Source organism: Dermacentor albipictus, chromosome 3, assembly GCF_038994185.2.
Source record: "Dermacentor albipictus isolate Rhodes 1998 colony chromosome 3, USDA_Dalb.pri_finalv2, whole genome shotgun sequence".
Taxonomy (NCBI): Eukaryota; Metazoa; Arthropoda; class Arachnida; order Ixodida; family Ixodidae; genus Dermacentor; species Dermacentor albipictus.
The window spans coordinates 182,527,556-182,545,623 of NC_091823.1; the positions used below are offsets into that span (position 1 = coordinate 182,527,556).

Below are 18,068 nucleotides of genomic sequence, written 5' to 3' on the forward strand. Positions count from 1 at the left end.
CGGGCGCTAGTAGGAATTAGTTGGCGCAAGACAGGGGTAATTGTAGATTGCAGGGAGGAGCCTTCATCCTGCAGTGGACGTAAAAACAGGCTTGTGATAATCCGGAGAACATTTCCCGGCCACTAGTGAAGTAAAACACGCCAGTCAAGGGCATACCATGCACTGACTAGCCCAGTCATGTGTGCCTTATTATTGACCGACGCGGTGGCGCCCCCCAGTGATCAGTAACTTCACAAGGCTGATGGTGATGATGATATGGGCCAAGCGCCAACTACGGGGACCAATTCTGGGCTGTCGAGAGAGCCTACAATGTGCTCTACCTGCACGCCCCAATGTGGGAGTGGCCCGCTGCACGATAATCGGTTATCTCAGGACTGTCAATAAAGTTTTTCCATCCACACATCCATCCATGGTATGTGCTAGCAGCACGAGAACGAAAGAAGACGAGGTCAACTGTTTTCCAATATTGTGGTTCGGAGCCCTCACTGTTGCATTTAATTAAACACCGGTGCAGAACTCCTGCACCGTCAATATCATTTTTGTACTACAATTTTCCAGATAAATATTTTACGCATGCTGCTCAAAGTGAAGTGCAGGCTCAATATTTCCCTTTCTGATTCTTACAATCCTTTTGAAAGCTCTGGTATAGTAGACACGACTGCTTCAACTTTATCAACGGTCCCTTTCACCTCGGCTATATATTCCTTCAGTCCCCTTATTTCTGCAACTATTTGTTCCAAAGTGACCTTGTCAGGGCACTGATTTGTCTCGATGTCTCCTCAACACAACTGTCCCATCGCGTCAAAATGCTCGTTGGCAATTACTTTAAGGGCTTGTGGGCTTGGCAGCATTAATAAATCAGGACAATTGTCCCTAAAGCATCATCATTATCAGCCTAGTTACGCCCACTGCAGGGCAAAGGCCTCTTCCATGCTTTTCCATATTTCCATACTGCTGAGAAAGCTTACAGATGAAGCAGAGCCCACATGTCACATTGATGTAGATGCAGCCTATGGTTACAATGCCAAAAGATTTGTTACGTCAATCCACCGACCGTGGAGTGTGTATTGACAGGATGGCAAGCAGGCAGGGAGTAGACAATGTGTTCCACAGTGTCGCAAATGGCTTGTGAGGTGGAGTATAGGTGCAGTGGTAGTGTGCAGTTCGAAATTAGAAAATAAAAAAATGTTCAGATGTTTCTTGTCACGACAAATTTAAACATACAACTGTACCAGTTGTATGTATGCGGTTGAACCTAATTTAATAACGCTATAGTTGCAGCTGAGTGTTTGATGCAAGGTTTTCTTTAATCTCACCTGCCGTGGAGAGCAGGAATCCCGTGTAATGATTGACGCAATCATGGCAGCTACTAGATCACAGTGGTTGTTACTGCGGAGTGTCATAACTGCGTTAACCTGAAAGTCGATGGACGGTGCTAGTAGATTATGAAGTTATTGAAGTTTGGATATGTGTATTATGAACAAAGCCCTCTGCTTTTCTCTGTATTTGTTCCTTTGTCATTCGTGTTGAAGGAACTCTAAATTATTGCAGCATAATTCGGTATAGGACATATTGCATGGAAGAACAGGAGGCTTATTTAGAAACCCTTTTTAAAGCGACCTCAAAGCCATAATTGCCTCAAGTGCAATAGTACTGATGCATGGGCATTGGTCTCAAATGATTTGCTGCAGATGCATGTGCCTTTGTATATTCTCTGAGCAATAGATATTACCGCAGCCTCAGAAAAAAAATCCTTTTAATCTATTATTCTTATAAAAAATTGTCTTCTCAAGTTTAATTTTCATTTGCAGTTTTGTTCGAAAGTTTCCTTAAATTTTTTTTTATGTTGCCTAATTTGATCCTCAACACAAATGAAAGTCGCACATTCAAACCTCAATATACCAGAGCTGTGCTTGCAGCATGAAGCTCAGGTAAGTTGTTAATCTTGTTAATTAATACTTGGCTGCAATATTTCTGCCTGGCCAAACAAACACTGCAAGTACATAACTTGTGAAGTTAATTCAATTCTGCTCTCATACAAATATAAGTGCACACCTGAAAAAAATTCCAGGCAGGGGCACATCCACGCACGACGGCATGGCCCTGGCGCATGCCGTGGTTCAGGAGCTGGCGTCAGCGATCTGTTGTCGCACGGTGTTCTCCACCCACTACCACCACCTGGTGCAGGGCTTCCAGCACCACCCGGCTGTGCAGCTGGCACACATGGTACTGGTGATGTTTCCTAGGAACATGCTGACCTAGCTGCTTCATAAAAATTGAACTGCCCACATGTTTAGTGCTCATCCCTAACGCACAAGCCTGAGTAAAACTTGTTGGCCTAGTTTGTACAAGTTAGCACAGAAGTGTTTAGACCTTGCCTATGAATGTCTTCTTGTGTGCAAGTTGCTTGTCTGTGGGGACATTGAATCAAACCCAGGTACCACGCAGAAGGAATTGTTTGAAGAGTTGCTTGAAGGTCAAACTGTTATCCGTAATGATATTTCAGAAATGAAAGTCCAACTGTCTAACATAGAAACATTGATAAATAACCTTCAACAGACGTGCACTCAACTTGACAAAACGTTATCTGAATCTTCTTCGACAGAAGGGGATCAGGTTCAAACTTCTCTAAAGTCTATAGAAAACGTTATTGGCTTCCAGTCGAACTAACTGATCTCGAAGATAGAAATAGGCGGTCAAATGTAATTATTCATGGTGTTTCTGGTTGTGACGACGAAACGGAAGCAGCCCTCAAGGAAAAATTCTCACTGAGGTAATGAGGGATAAGCTGCAAGTACAGTGCAAATCAATCGGCTGCATTCATAGGCTCGGCTGACAAGGCAGCAAACGACCGGTCATCATCTATCTGCAAGATTTTTAACGAAAAGAAACTCATATTTAAAAACTGCAGCAAGCTCAAAAATTCAGGCATGTTTGTACAAAATGATTACTTGCAAGCAACGCTAAAGAAACGGAAGCGTCTGTGGGAAAGCGCAAAAGATGAGAAACTGCAGGGTAAAAAAGTATGCCTACTTCATGATAAACTTAGGGTCAATAAAGATTTGTTCTTTTGGGATGAGACAAAAAACATGCGCGTCAAGATAAACAATCAACGCTCTCAGTAGCCCCAGCCTTGACGCCTTTGCGCATAATCACCCTAAAGGCTCGTAGTGTAGTAAACAAAACGGAACCCCTTGAGATTTCTTTACTACAACATGACCCACACATTGCCATAATAACCGAGATGTGGCTGCGGACTGAAATAGCCGACGAGGATGTCTTGCCTAACTGTTACGAAGTTTTTCGTAGGGATCGGCCTTTCAGGAGAGGTGGCGTTGCAGTTCTAATTAAAGACCACATACAGGCTGTTCTCTTGGAGGGAATTCCCGGCCTTGAATGTTTGTGCATAAAGATTTCATGCTGCATCAGCATGATGCATCATCTGATCATCTGTCAAAACTGGAAGAGCATATGTCTCGGTTCCAAAGAAGCAAATTGCTACTTATTGGTAACCTAAACCTGGCAGGCATTAAGTGAGAGCGTTTTGAATCCCTTTCTCAAAACAGCAATAATTTAAACAGTGTACTTAACATGATGTTAACACATGACCTAATACAAATAGTTCAGGACCCGACACGTGTGCAAGAAACTAGGAAATCTGTACTGGATTTGGTATTTTTGCCTAGAGGATTACCTGATTACACTGTTGAAGTTGTGGGGCATCTCTGACCACGTTCTTGTCAGTGTTCACTTACTCATTGTCCCTTGTACTCTATCTAATAACACTGTGAAACATTGCTCTTTCAAAGACTGCTCACATGCAGATGATGCATCGACTATAGAACATTTGGAAACATGCCTTATAGATTTTAATGATACTGATTTGAACACACTTTGGTGCCGTTTTAAAGATATGTGCCACTACTGTATAGATAAGTTTGTGCCAAGCAAACGTAAATTTGTTCGTAGACAAACGCGGTGGATGACGCGTGAAATAATCCACTTAAAGCGGAAGATAAAAAAGGTTAAAGAAACAGCGCTTACATTTAGGTCATTTAAAGTATTTAAAAGACAGTCTTGCACGCGCAGTGCACACTTTGAAAGAACATTATTTTAATACAGTGGTGCCAAATTTCATTGTAGAAGAACCAAAAAAGTTTTGGAATTATATATGTGAAAAAAAGAGACCAGTGTCGCAAAATTTGGTGTATGTTTCTGTGGTTACCGATCACGGGGATATTGCGCGCCACTTCAATGACTACTTTCACAGTGTATTTTCTAAATCCGGTGCCTGTCCATCCAATGACGCAGTGTTTCACTCCTGTGATGTAAATTTTATTTCATACCTTGGCGTAGTTTCTATGTTAGTAAATTTAAAAACTAAATCATGTGGTCCCGACAACCTTCCTAACGTGTTTCTGAAGAGATATGCTGAATCTGTTGCAAAGTTTCTGGTTATTATGTTTTGTATTTATTACATGGACAATTACCGAGCAACTGGAAGATAGCCAGGGTTGTGCCAATACACAAGAAAGGTGACCACACATTATTACAAAATTACGGTCCAATATCACTTACATCGTCATGTTGTAAACTAATAGAACATATTATTGCCAACCAGATTAATGAATTTTTAGATGCGCACGCAGTCCTCTCTAATTTCTAGCACAGGTTTAGGAAAGGACACTCAAACACAATTAGTGACAGTAACACATTCACTCGCTTCATTTCTCGATAAGAACGGACAGATTGATGCAATATTTCTTGACTTCAGTAAAGCTTTCGATAGAGTACCTCATGACAAACTAATATTAAAACTGAGACGCATTGGCCTCCCAGAAATATTAATCATATGAATATCAAACTATTTAACCAATCGCTACCAATTTGTAGCAGTTAACGAGCAACAATCAGGTTGCCTTCCATTCGGCTCTGGCATGCCCCAAGGAAGTGTGCTGGGGCCATTATTGTTTTTGTTATATATTAATGACATTACTACTGAACTTGATCCGAATGTCCAAATCAGGTTGTTTGCGGATGATTGTGTGCTTTTTCAAGAAATAACTTCAATTAATGACCAAATCCATCTTCACTCCTCTCTTGCTAAGATTTTTTAATGGTTTGAAACGTGGGACATGAAACTTAACACTGATTAAACGTCTTTCTTCGCTTCTCTCGCAAAAAGGCTCCGCTTTCTTTTAACTACAGGCTAGGTTCGTCACCTTTGCTGGAAGAGACTTATTATAAGTATTTGGGTGTCACACTTACTAATACTTTATCATGGAATTTACATATAGATAACATCTGCTCTTTCTTCCCTAGAAATTCTCCCCCTAGCGTAAAATTACTTGCTTACAATTTACTAATTAGACCGAAACTTCAATATGCATGCGTTGTCTGGGACCCATTTAATAAACACAATATCACCCGCCTAGAAAAGGTACAGAGAAAAGCTGTAAGGTTTACTTACTCTAAGTTTTCCTCATATGACTCTACCTCTGAATTAATGGAGATTAACAGTATCCAATGTCTTGAACAACGAAGAAAACATTTACGTTTGCAATTTCTTTTCTTGCTTTGGAATCAAGATCTAGTTATTAACCATTCTCCATATTTGTCGCTTTCAACGTCGAGGCATACACGCCACCATGATCCTAATTCCCTGACGCCGTATTTTGCGCGAGCAGATTTATTCAAGTTTTCATTTTTTCCTTGCATTTTGACTGACTGGAATGATTCTTTATTGCCTTTCACCACACTTTGATGTTTTTTAACTTTGTTATTATTGTTTTGTTGCCATTTAACCCACCCTGCTTGAACCTGTACAAAGTCTGCAGTATTGAATAAAGAAAGAAAGTTCTTTGTAGAAATGTAAATAGAAGACGGCACATAAAAGTAGAAGATGGGACTCCCGTTTTCCATTACCATGTGCTGCCTTTTACTACTACGTGTCATCTACTATGTCCATGGTGTGTCGAAAATGGAGGCACCTGCCTATCTTTACTACACTCGAACCTCGTTATAATGAAATGGTATATAACAAAATAATGTATCTAACAAAGTAAATAAAAGTCTTTTTGAAATCTTTATAGAGATCTGTGTATTTAAAACATCATTTTAATGAACTCAAATTCTCCTTCTAATAAATTTAACGAGCTTGATACATCAAAAGAATACCTGACCATCCCGTGCCAAGTGCATCGCGTTCCACTGGGTTTGGCACTCGTTTGCCATGGCATTCCAAAGCTCCAGCGTCCACGCATTGAATACGCTTTCGAGCAATGTTGGTCTTTTTCACCACCGTACATAGCTGTTCACAAGCGGCACAACAGCAGCTCACTATCGCACTTCTCCACTGACCCATCTCTCTTGTGCTTGCCTGGCTGCGCAAGCCGTGTCATGCTGGGCCGCTATGCGCGGCAGTGTGAAAGATTAGTGCATTCACTTCTCGCTTTCTCTACGGCGTGCCGCAAAGGCAGCTGCCGCTGGGCCTGGCGTCCGAGATCTCCCCAGCACAATCTCAGAGGTCACACCCAAGCCGTGCGTTCACTTCTCCCTCCCTCCCTCCCTGTGGGCCCTCTGTGTGGGCCGGCAGCTGGGATCGTGCTGGCACCAGTACTACCTTGGAGGCCACCAGTCAACTGAGCCGAGCCAGCACGGCGAAGTTTGCTTGCCTCCTCGATAACCCGGCAGAGTGCTATGTTGTGTGCCACGTGCTCCTCGACCGCGGTGAGCCAGGTAGAAAGCAGACACAAAAGCCCATAGCGGAACAGAAGGCAGCTATCTAAAGGCTGCTACATCAGGTGCTAAACATTGCGTTATTTACATGCTGAAAATTCTTCTGTTGTTTTGTTCAAATTTCATCGCATTCCTAGCCCTATAGTGGTTCCGCAGGCCTCAAAGCCATCTTCTTATTTCCATGTTTACAATTGTGCACCCCAATGCGCATGTATTGCAGTATATGGCGATAATGGCTATAACAAAATAATTGATATAACAAAGTAATTTCGGCTGCCCCTTTGACTTCATTATTACGAGGTGTGAGTGTACTATGGTCATCAAGGCAGATTGGCGTAGGCTGCCTTGGCAACAGGAATGCGATTGGCACATCGATCTACCGGCCTGGTAACAGCCAGTGCCTGGCAATACCAGCACACCATCGTTGCCAGGGATCACATGGTAGCTCGATTGTTAGTATTGTTACAAAAGGATAAAAGAGAAGAAAGGACAAAGAAGACCGTGAGACGCTGGCTGCTCCGTGCTGTTGCTGGTCAGCCATCTTAACTACATTGACTCTGCTTGTGAATATATTGTAAATACAGTCCGTCTGTAGTCCCAACATCCCGTAAAATAGTGGTGGGAGGTGTTGGGTACCACGACCAGAAACGGAGCTCCGCAGTGGACGTTGCAACACCGTCCCCATCATGAATGACAGTGAGCATGCGAGATCAACGTCGTTGACGCCTCGAACATCCTGTCAACAGCAACATCGCTGTCCCCTTCAGTTGTGGTTGTGCAACCCAAGGATCCCGGAACTTTCTGTGGGACCAATGGCGCCGACGCTGAGGAGTGGGCAGCTATGTACGAATGCGTGAGTGGAATCAACAGATGGGACCCTATGCTTATGCTAGCTAACCTGTTCTACCTAAGAGGCACGGCAAAGGTGTTGTACGAAAACCACGAAGAGGAGCTAACCAGCTGGCACCAATGCAAAGAGAAGTTGACCGAGTTGTTTCTTAAACCAGTCAGCCGTAAAATAGCCACGAAGCACGAACTAGCCTCCCATGCCCAATCTTCCACAGAGTCCTATGTCTCGTACATCCAGGACATGCTGGCGCTTTATGGTAAAGCAGATCACAACATGACAGAAGCTGAGAAGGTCGGGCACGTGCTGGAGGGAATTGCTGACGTCGCCTTTAATTAATCTGCTCATGTGCAAAAGCTGCTCTACAGCTGATCCTATCATCAAAGAGTGCCGACAATTCGAGCAGGTCGAAAGCCAGTGCATCGTGCAGCCATTCGCCAGACTTCCTAATACTGCCGCAACATCTACGTGTGAAGATCAACCTGCACAGCAGCATGCGTCACCATCAGAGCAAATGGTGTGAATCGTTCAACATGAACTGGATGCGATGGCACTTGCACCTTCCTGTTCGCATAGTCCTGATGCCCTTCCTGTTTGCGTAGCCCTTTTTCAGTTCCCCTCATAAAGCCATCGTTCGCCAGGAACTTGAAAACATTGGTCTACATTCTATCTGTGCTGCTGCTGCCAACCCCAGAGCCAACGAACGCCTTTCTACTATTTTCACTCCACCCCAACACTTCTCTCCGCATTATCGCAGCCCGAATGAGTAGAGGACTGGGGACAGCCAGCCCATATGTTTCACCAGTCGCCGCATTGGTCATGTCGCCCGATACAGTCACAACTCATGGCCCTCAACACCTCGCACGCTGACCAACCTGAGCCATTTTGATAGAAATGCCCGCAGCGTTTCGCCTGCCACCAAGTCTAACAGCACCGACAACTCTGCTAGGAACACGTGGTTCAGTCACTCACTGTCGCCATGCAGACACCAGTCGCACTCACCGCAAACACGTCGCCTTTCATGCCCTGTGGCTTTTGGCCTCAACTTTTTGGAAAACTAAGAAATGCAACCCTCAGAGGTGGTGCGGCATTGCCTACTTCTGCAGCAAATCCTCTGTCTGTGCCCACAAGGAGAAGCGTAATTGATTTTAAAATAGACGGCGTACCTCTCCAAGCACTCATCGACACTGGAGCTCGCATATCTGTGATGAGTGCTAGCTTACGTAGGCGTTTAAAGAAGGTCCTCACCCCACCCGCTGCCCGAGTGCTTCATGGGGCCAACGGCGGCGTGCTGGTTGTTCTTGGAATGTGTACTGCGTGTTTAGGTAGAGCCGCCCGCTCTACTTCTTGTTCTCTTTGCTGTGATCGACAACTGCCTTCACAATGTTATCCTTGGATTGGACTTTTTATCCAATCATTCTGCTTTCATCGACTGCACAATCGCCATTCTTCAGTTGGAACTGCCTCAACTCGCCGATGCTCCAAGCACCACCCCACCACACTTGTGCTCGCTTCACAATGTGCATCCGTCATCCCAGACTGTTACTTACATCACTTTGACTGCCTAGCCACGGTTTCCTGACAGTGAATATGGTTTTTGTCCCATCGTCAACATGCTTTTGAACCAGAATGTTGCTGTTCTGCATACGCTAGTCACGGTTACTAATAACGACATCGTTCTACCGCTTCTGAATTTCAGTTGTGCCCACAAGTGCTTCCAGCCGGCATGTTCTTGGCCAGCGTTTCTAGTACTACAGAATTTGACGTTGAGAGTCTGCATGCCGAGAGTGGTTTCTTAGTGTCAATTGCAGCTCACAGCTTTGCTTCCCTAACCGATGACTTTGCAAAGATGATTGCACCTGACCTCACCTCCGCACAGGCCACAGACATACGTCTCTTCCTCGAATCGTACAGTCACGTCTTAGATTTCGGTGACAGGCCTTTAGAACAAACATCTGTTGTTAACCATCATATCAACACTGGAGACATGAATCCTATTCTTTGGCGTGCCTATCGTGTATCGCATGCTGAATGTAGAGTCATCCAATCAGAAGTGGACAAAATGCTCCGCAAAGGGGTCATCGAACCATCAGCCAGTGCTTGTGCTTTGCCTGTCGTTCTCGTGAAAAAAAAAAAAAAAGATGGTACCTGGCGTTCTTGTGTCTATTATTGCCACTTCAACAAGATCACACAAAAAGACGTCTACCCACTACCACACATTGATGACGCCTTGCACTGCTTGCACAGAACTAAATAGTTCTCGTCCATCAATCTTCGATCTGGCTACTGGCGAATTTCAGTGGATGAAATGTACCGCGACAAGATGGCCTTTGTCGCGCCTGATGGTTTATATCAGTGCAAAGTCATGCCCTTTGGCATATGCAATGCTCCTGCGACACTTGAACGTATGATACTCTTTCTGCGAAGCAACAAATGGATCACATGTCTTCGTTACCTTGATGACGCTACTCTTTTTTTTCCCACAGTCGGCAGCCACCTTACCCTACTCGCTGCCATTCTTGTGGTCTTCGGAAAAGCTGGCCTCCAACTGAACTCCACGAAATGTCAATTCATGCGCTGGCAGATTACCGTGTTAGGAGAGCTCATTGACGCATCCAGTGTACAACGAGATCTGGAGAAAAGTTCGCACCATTTGCAGTTTCCATGTACCACGTTCTGCTTCTGACGTGCACTGCTTCATCGTCCTGTGTTCGTACTTTCGCCGCCGCTCCTTCAAAAACTTTGCCCACGTTGCTCGTCCTTTGACAGATTATCTTAAGACCACATCATTCGCATGGGGCCCTGGAGCAGGCTCACGCGTCCAGCGTTCTCATCGGGTTTCTACCACCGCTCTCATACTTGCCCACTTTGATCCATCTGCACCAACCGATGTCCACACTGACGCAAGTGACCACGGCATTGGCGCTGCTATCGCCTGACAACAGAAATGGTACCGAGTGCGTGATAGCTTACGCCAGCCACCTGCTGTCACCTCCCGAGAGAAATTACTCCATCACTGAGCGGGAGTGCTTGGCATTAGCTTGGGCTCTTGCCAAGTTCTGGCCATATTTGTACGGCCACATGTTTTCGGTCATTGCTGACCACCACGTGTACCTCTGTCGGCTGTCTTCCCTCCGGGACCCGACAGGACGGCTTAGTCACTGGTCTTTGCGGCTCCAGGAATTTTCATTTATTGTCAGCTGCAAGTCTGGACATCTGCTCAAGGACACTGACTGCCTCTCTCGTCACCCCGTGGATCCGCCTGATACTGCTGCGGATGATCTGATGACCTCCTTGATGGCTTTTACTGACATGATTGACATGCACTCTGAACAGCAATGCGACGAATCCTTACAGTGCATCATCGCTGAGTACAATCTGGCAGCACCAACGGAACATGCTGCATGTTTTTGCTGCATGACGGCATCCTTTACAGCTGCAGTATTTGCCCAGACATCCCTGAATTGCTCCTTGTCCTTCCTTGTCATCTGCAATTCGTCGTTCTCGAACAACTTCACAATGCACCGACGGCGGGACACCTTGGAGTTTTGCTTAGCTGCAACCGCATACGACGCCGGTTCTTCTGACGGGGTCTCAACCGCTCTGTACGTCGCTATGTCGCAACTTGCGAATTGTGTCAGCACCGGAACAAACCTCCCCTGACACCTTTTAAATGACTCCATCCAATTGAAGTTCCATCTGAATCTTTCTTTCGCGTAGGCCTTGACCTGTTTGGCCCCTTTTCTAACGATGACTAACGGGAATAAGCGAGTCGCAGTCGCTACTGATTACACGACATGCTACGTGATCACAAAGGTGTTGGCGACTAGTTGTGCAACAAACATGATTTTCTCCTCCACGACGTCATTCTCCACCATGGTGCAACGTGACGAATCTTTACAGCCCATCGTTGCCGTAGTGGAATCTGGCAGCACCCACGGCACATGGCACATGTTCTTGCTGCACAACAGCATCCTCTATCACCGCACTATTAACCCTAATGGCCCTGAGTTGTTCCTTGTACTTCTTCGTCATCTGTGATCCGTCATTCTCGAACAACTTCACGGTGCACCGACGGCGGGACACCTTGAAATTTTGTGTACATACGACCCGGAGGGAAACGTCCCCTGCCACCTGTCGGACGATTCCATCCTAATAAAGTTCCCTCTGAACCTTTCTTTTGTGTAGGCCTTTACCTGCTTGGCCCTTTTCCGACGACGACTAGAGGGAATAAGTGGATCGCCGTCGCTACTGATAACGCAACACGCTACACGATAAAAAAGGTGTTGCCTTAGTCATCGAAGGTTCCAGAGTAATTCGTGGTACCTGCGTGTCTTCCAAAAAGTTGTACATAATTCTCATCACACATGGAATTAGATTACACAAGCTTCGCTGACAACAGAACCACCGATAACATTCGAGAAACTTCCGATACATGCGGGCCTGTCCCGCACTGAGCGATAACATTTGTTAGACGGTGAAAAGCACTCACCTGTAAAAGATAAACAAGTCCACGTGTCAATGCCCCTGTCTCAAAAAGCATCGTCTCGATGCTACAAACATAACAGGAGAGCGAAACAGAAAAGAACACTGATCTAAAAAAGAAAGTCGTAAAACAACAAAGAAATAAAGTCCAAAGTAACACAGTCCCCCCCCCCGAAAAAAAGGTAGTCCGAAGGTCATCTATGCAAAGCCCCAAAGTTCGTTAGCGCTGATAGAATGGCTTAAGTCGCACAACATGGACTATTTCAGGTTGTGAGGAGTGCCGCTGTGATAGCGAAATGCCATTAGGCACGACCTCATAGTCGAGTGCGCCAATGTGTCGGATGATCTTGTAGGTTCTGAAATAGCGGCATAAAAGCTTCTCGCTGAGTCCTCGTCAGCGTGTTGGGGTCCAAACCTGAACACGGTCACCGGGCTGGTACTCAATGCAGCATCGTTGAAGGTTGTAGTGTTGGCTGTCAGACGTCTGCTGGTTCTTGATCTGCAGGCGGGCGAGCTGTCATGCTTCTTTGGTGCGCTGGAGATAAGTGGTGACGTCAAGATTCCCTTCGTCGGTGACTTACGTACGGCAGGACCACATCCCACATCTTATGCTCGACGTCGACGTGCATTGCTAGCATGGCAGCGAGGGTCTTGTTCAGGCGCTCCATAAGACCATTCGTCGGCTAGTGGTAGGCAGTTGTCTTCCTGTGGCTTGTCTGGCTGTATTGCAGAATGTCTTGGTTGAACTCTGCTGTAAAGGCCGTTCTTCTGTCGGTGATGACTTCTGGGACACTGGATGCTCTCAACGAAGAATTTTGCCACTTCAGCTGCGCTACCTTTCGGCAGAGCTTTAGTTTCAGCGAAGCGGGTGAGGTAGTCCGTCGCCACAACAGTCCACTTATTTCTGAATGTTGACGTCGGAAAGGGTCCCAACACATTCATCCCGATCTGCTGAAAGGGTTGGCAAGGAGGTTCGATCGGCTGTGGTAATCCTGCTAGCCTTGTTGGTGGTGTCTTGCATCGCTGACATACTCGGCATATCTTGACGTAACGGGCAACGTCAGTGATCAGGCGTGGCCAGTAATACCTTTCCTGTACCCTCGATAGCGTCCGGGATAATCCGAGGTGCCCAGCGGTCGTATTGTCATGCAGGGCGTGCAGCACTTCTGAACGCAGCGCTGAGGAAACAACAAGAAGGTAATTGGCATGGACTGGTGAGAAGTTCTCCTTTACTAGTCGGTTGTTTTGAAGCGAGAACGAAGACAATCCTTGCTTAAATGCCCTAGGGACAACATCGGTGTTTGCTCCCAAATACTCAATGAGGCCTTTTAGTTCCGGGTCTGCTCGTTGCTGTCCAGCGAAGTCTTCTGCTAATATTATTCTAAGGAAGGCATCGTCATCCTCATTTCTTGCGGCGTGGGGGGGGGGGGTGTCAATGGGGGCGTGTGATAGGCAGTCGTCATCAGACTGTTTTCGTCCAGACTTGTGGATTACAGTGATGTCGTATTCTTGCAGTCTGAGGCTCCATAGCGCCAGGCATCCTGAAAGCTTCTCTAAATCCGTTAGCCAACACAATGCGTGATGGTCGCTGATGGCTTTGAATGGCCTGCCATATATGTAAGGGTGAAATTTTGCTGTAGCCCAAATGATCGCGAGGCATTTCTTTTTGGCTGTAGAATAATTGTCTTGCACTCTTCACAGTGACCGGCTAGCGTAAGCTATCACCTGTTCAAGTCCAAGGCCTAGGCCATCCTAGTTTAGTTGCCATAACTGTATTTGTTTTTATTTTGCATTGTATATTATTTTCACTTGTAAGGGTACTGGCCGACGCCAGGATGCGTAGAGTTGCAGGTGCGAGACGGTAGGCAATGGTGTGTAGCGGGGAGGGGGATCGAACGCAGGCTGTGGGTGTGTGCGTGCGCCAAGGACTTCCCGAAGTAAAAAACGTACTTGACAAGTGGGGGCTCGTCTGACCAGACCTTACATAGAGGAACAAGAATCGTCTAGTGCCACCCAGCCAGTTGCGCAGCCTCTCCTGCCTTCTTCGATTGTCCTAAGGACTGTTCGCTTCAACCTCCGGGACCACAATGGTAAGGGAGAGACTCGCGGCTCATATAGCTCAAATTCTGGACACCACACCGCTCAACAACATGGTTAAGCCTGACGAGACAACCGGCATGGCTAAAGCCCCTCCATCCATGCGCCACCGCCGCTTTCTTAAGTAGCGACAACCTCCTTTTCCCCTCACACCAAATCCGGTTCCGGCATTTCCGGTTCCGGCATGTCCGGTTTTAAGATTTCCGGTTCCGGCGTTTACGCTTCCTGGAGTTGCGCTGCGAGAATTTCCACTGTGATTGCAGACGATGGTGAGACGCCTGTGCTTAGCAACTGGTGCTACTTTGAGTAGCTCACTCTAGCCATTCCACCAAGCGTCATTCATGTGCATCTACGTGCTTGTTTGCGTGAGCTGCGCCCGCACGCTTTGCCTGTCGTCCCCTTTCTCTGACAAAGTGCGGAGAGCCATGGGCTGGGGCACAACACACGAACGTAATTCACCGTACACATCTGCTCGCGTCACAACACTAACACAATTCGCCGTACACCTTTGCACGCGTTACAACACGCGCAAACACCAATTCAGTGTACACCTCCGCTCATATCGCACAAGAAAAGCACACTTGTTTTGACCATGTCACTGAATGCCCTCCACGCAAATTTGAACTTGTTATATTTCACAGCTTCACGTCATTGCAGTTCTTCACGCAGTGCACGCACTTGGGACGTTCGTTACCTTCGATCTGCCGTACGAGACAAGTTCAACCTCAGAATCAACAGCATAAACTCTATGCGTCTGCTGTACAAATTGGCGTTGCGAACTCCTTCACTAAAGTCCCTTCATACGTGCTGGCTGGAGGGGATGTATGCTTCAAAACAAGAAGAATTCAAAGGGGACAAGCTGTTGTATTCCGCTGAAGTAGTAGTTTGCGGTCGCTGTTTTCCAAATGCACGAAAAACGGGAGCGGTCTTCAAGCACCCAGGCACTACATTCCACTGTACGTTGTCTCTCGTGTCACAACCCGTCGCAGGTTGACGCGAAGCAGCGAACACGACCAGATCGCCGATTACAATAGGCGGTGGTACTTGGATGAAATCGCATTAAGTTTCCACCGCAGCTGGTGCAATTAAAGCCTCTCCGTAGACGCGAAAGCAAACAACGCTAAAAAACACAGCGTCACTTCCACTCGGAACAGGAAGCTGAAGCTACATAAGTTCCGCTTGACGCCAGAAGCTGAGGGGGTGAGTGGGAGAGGAGCGTGGAGGAGGAGGGTAGGTTGGCGGTACTTAACCTGGTCGGTGGTGGCGCGTGGATGTAGGGGCTTTAGGCATGGCTAGGCCCAACGAGACTACCAGTGCTGGGCCAGTGTTCAACATCAAAGGTGCGCCCATCCCACTGCCGAAATTCAGTGGCTACCAGGACCGACACTCGCCGCAAGACTTTCTGGAGAAGTACTCAGAGTACTGCGATATTGCAGGGATCCCCCCCTGACCGTCATCTGAAGTTGCGTCCGGCAGCCTTGGAGCGGTCAGCCAAACAATGGTGGTGCTTCTCAGGTGTGCACGGCCTCTGAGTGTTCGTGGTCAACGACGCTTCAGGCTTTAGCCTCGGAGTAGAACCCCTCACCTGTGCCATTCGTTCTCGCGCCAAACACACGGGGCAGCTACACTTCGGCACCGCGACAACTCAGGAGAGCGCCTCAGAACTTCGGGTTCCAAGTGACGCAAGGTATCCCGCGATTCAAGTCGCCAACCTTAGTATCACGTGTTGACGGTGTGACGGGTTTGGCCACATTGCATACCAAAGCGCTACTGCTAGACCACACAGCCAGGCGGATGGTCTCTGCACTCTGACCCATATGGGCTCATCAAATTTAAAAAAGCAACGAAGCAGCCACGTCCGTCAAACGCTGGGCACCGACCCCTGTCAGTCTGTATGGCATTGTTGTAATGCAATAAGCAAGGTCAAGATCCTGATGAAAATGGGGCCAGCTTTCTACAGGCACATTTTGCAGATGTGCAGGATGTATGCCACAATCCCACTAAGAGTGGCGAGTGTAGTCTAGAGAACCATGGGGAGGAGCAGAAGCAGAAACTTAATGACATCATTGCAGACCGTAACCATATTTTTACCACTCTGCCAGGTTGCACATCCCTGGTGGTTCACAAAATAGACACAGGCATCCACCCACCAGTTAGATGCAAGTTGCGCCGGGTTAACAGCCAAAAGAGATAAATTCCTGATGGGTGTATACAAGATTTCCTGGACCAAGACCTCATTGAGCCCTGCTCCAGTTCCTGGGCCAGTGCCTCTGTATTAGTAAAGAAGAAAACTGGAGAATATCGCCTTGCGGTCAACTACAGACCCTTAAATGCAATCATAACTGTGCAAGTATATCCCATGCCCTGCACAGACTGAGTACTGGCTCTGCTGCGCTAGGTGGTTCACGAGCCTCGACCTTGCTCAGGGGTTCTTTCAAGTGTCGGTTGCTCCCGAAGATGTACCGAAGACTGCATTCCTGTGCCATACAGGTGTGTTTTAATTTAAGCGAATGCCATTTGGAGTAGCAGGTGGGCCGGCAACATTTCAGTCTCTCATGGACAAAGTTTTAGAAGACAAAACACAACTACTGCATGGCATTTCTTGATGATGTCCTCATTTATTCAGAAGCTTTTGAGGACCACCTACAACATATTGATGAGGTACTGCGAATAATCGGCTCTGCAGGTCTGACAATCAATCCCAACAAAGTTGCGTGCTGTGAAAAGGCATTAAAGTTCCTTGGACATGTAATCTCTCCAGGCAAATGTCAACCTGACCCGGACAAAGTGTAAGGGGTTGCAGAGTTCCCATGCCCTAAAACAGTGAAGGAGCTCCAAATATTTTTGGGCCTTGTGGGATACTACAGAAATTTTAGCCCCTGGTTTTCTGACAAAGCCAGACCCTTGACAGCTCTCCTCAAGAAAGGAGCCCGTTGGGTTTGGGGTGCCAAGCAACAGACAGCATTCAAGACTCTGAGGCTAATGCTGGCAGGAGAGGTGGCTGTGGTATTGCCTGACCTGAACAGGCCCTTTGTGATTGAAACAGATGCCAGTGGCACTGGCATATCGGCAGTGTTGTTGCAGGAAGTCGGAAGGTGAATTCAGGCCTGTGTCATTTATAAGCAGGACTCTCAGCACTGCTGAAGAGAACTATACTGTCCAAGAATGGGAATGCCTCGCTGTGGTGTGGGCTGTCGATAGATTCCGACCGTATGTAGAATTAACATCATTTGAGGTGCATTGTGACCATGCATCATTGGCTTGGACGTTTACAATTGAGTAGACATCGTGCTGAGTGCGACGTTCGGTGTTGAGATTGCAAGGGTTCAAGTGTAGCGTAAGGCATCATAAAGGACAAGCCAACATCCCAGCGGATGCACTAAGCAGGTGCCTCATCCCTGCCGCCAAATTTTCTCAGCCTTGTTTGGTGGATCGAAGTGCAAGAGCCACAACAAACCATTCGTTTTGAGCTAGCAGTCCCTGTTGACGTGACTGATGTGTCCCCACTCACCGACACTGCGAAGTTCCAGTTGGAACAACGCAAGGATCCACTGCTGCTGCAGCTGCTGCAATACTTAAAGTCGGGCCTGCTACCTGGTGACGCTAAAGAGTCCAAGAGGGTACAGGACCTAGCTGATGACAGCGAAATCCTTATACGGTCGGGGAACGTAAGGTTACCTGGCTTCCCTAGCACTTATGAGATATGGCACTAAAAATGGGCATTTAGGCTTTTTTTTTATTTGGAAACATGTGAAGAGCTGGTTCATATGGCTTGGTATCCGCTCCGATATCTCGCGTTATATCCACAGCTGCCAACAGTGCCAGGCTTTCAAACCTCACTGGCAAAAGCCAAAAGAACTGATGGACAGTTCATGGGCCACCCACCCACTGTAGCAGCTAA

General features: G+C 47.0%; 1 protein-coding gene across 1 annotated transcript in view; it reads left to right on the forward strand.

The window, feature by feature from the left end:
- The window catches only part of LOC135918083 (DNA mismatch repair protein Msh6-like), a 564,077-nt gene that overhangs the window by 509,295 nt on the left and 36,714 nt on the right, over nt 1–18,068 (forward strand). Inside the window, exon 29 of the mRNA XM_065451744.2 lies at nt 2,072–2,226. Coding sequence (XP_065307816.2) covers nt 2,072–2,226 — 155 coding nt within the window. The remainder of the gene's footprint in view (nt 1–2,071; nt 2,227–18,068) is intronic.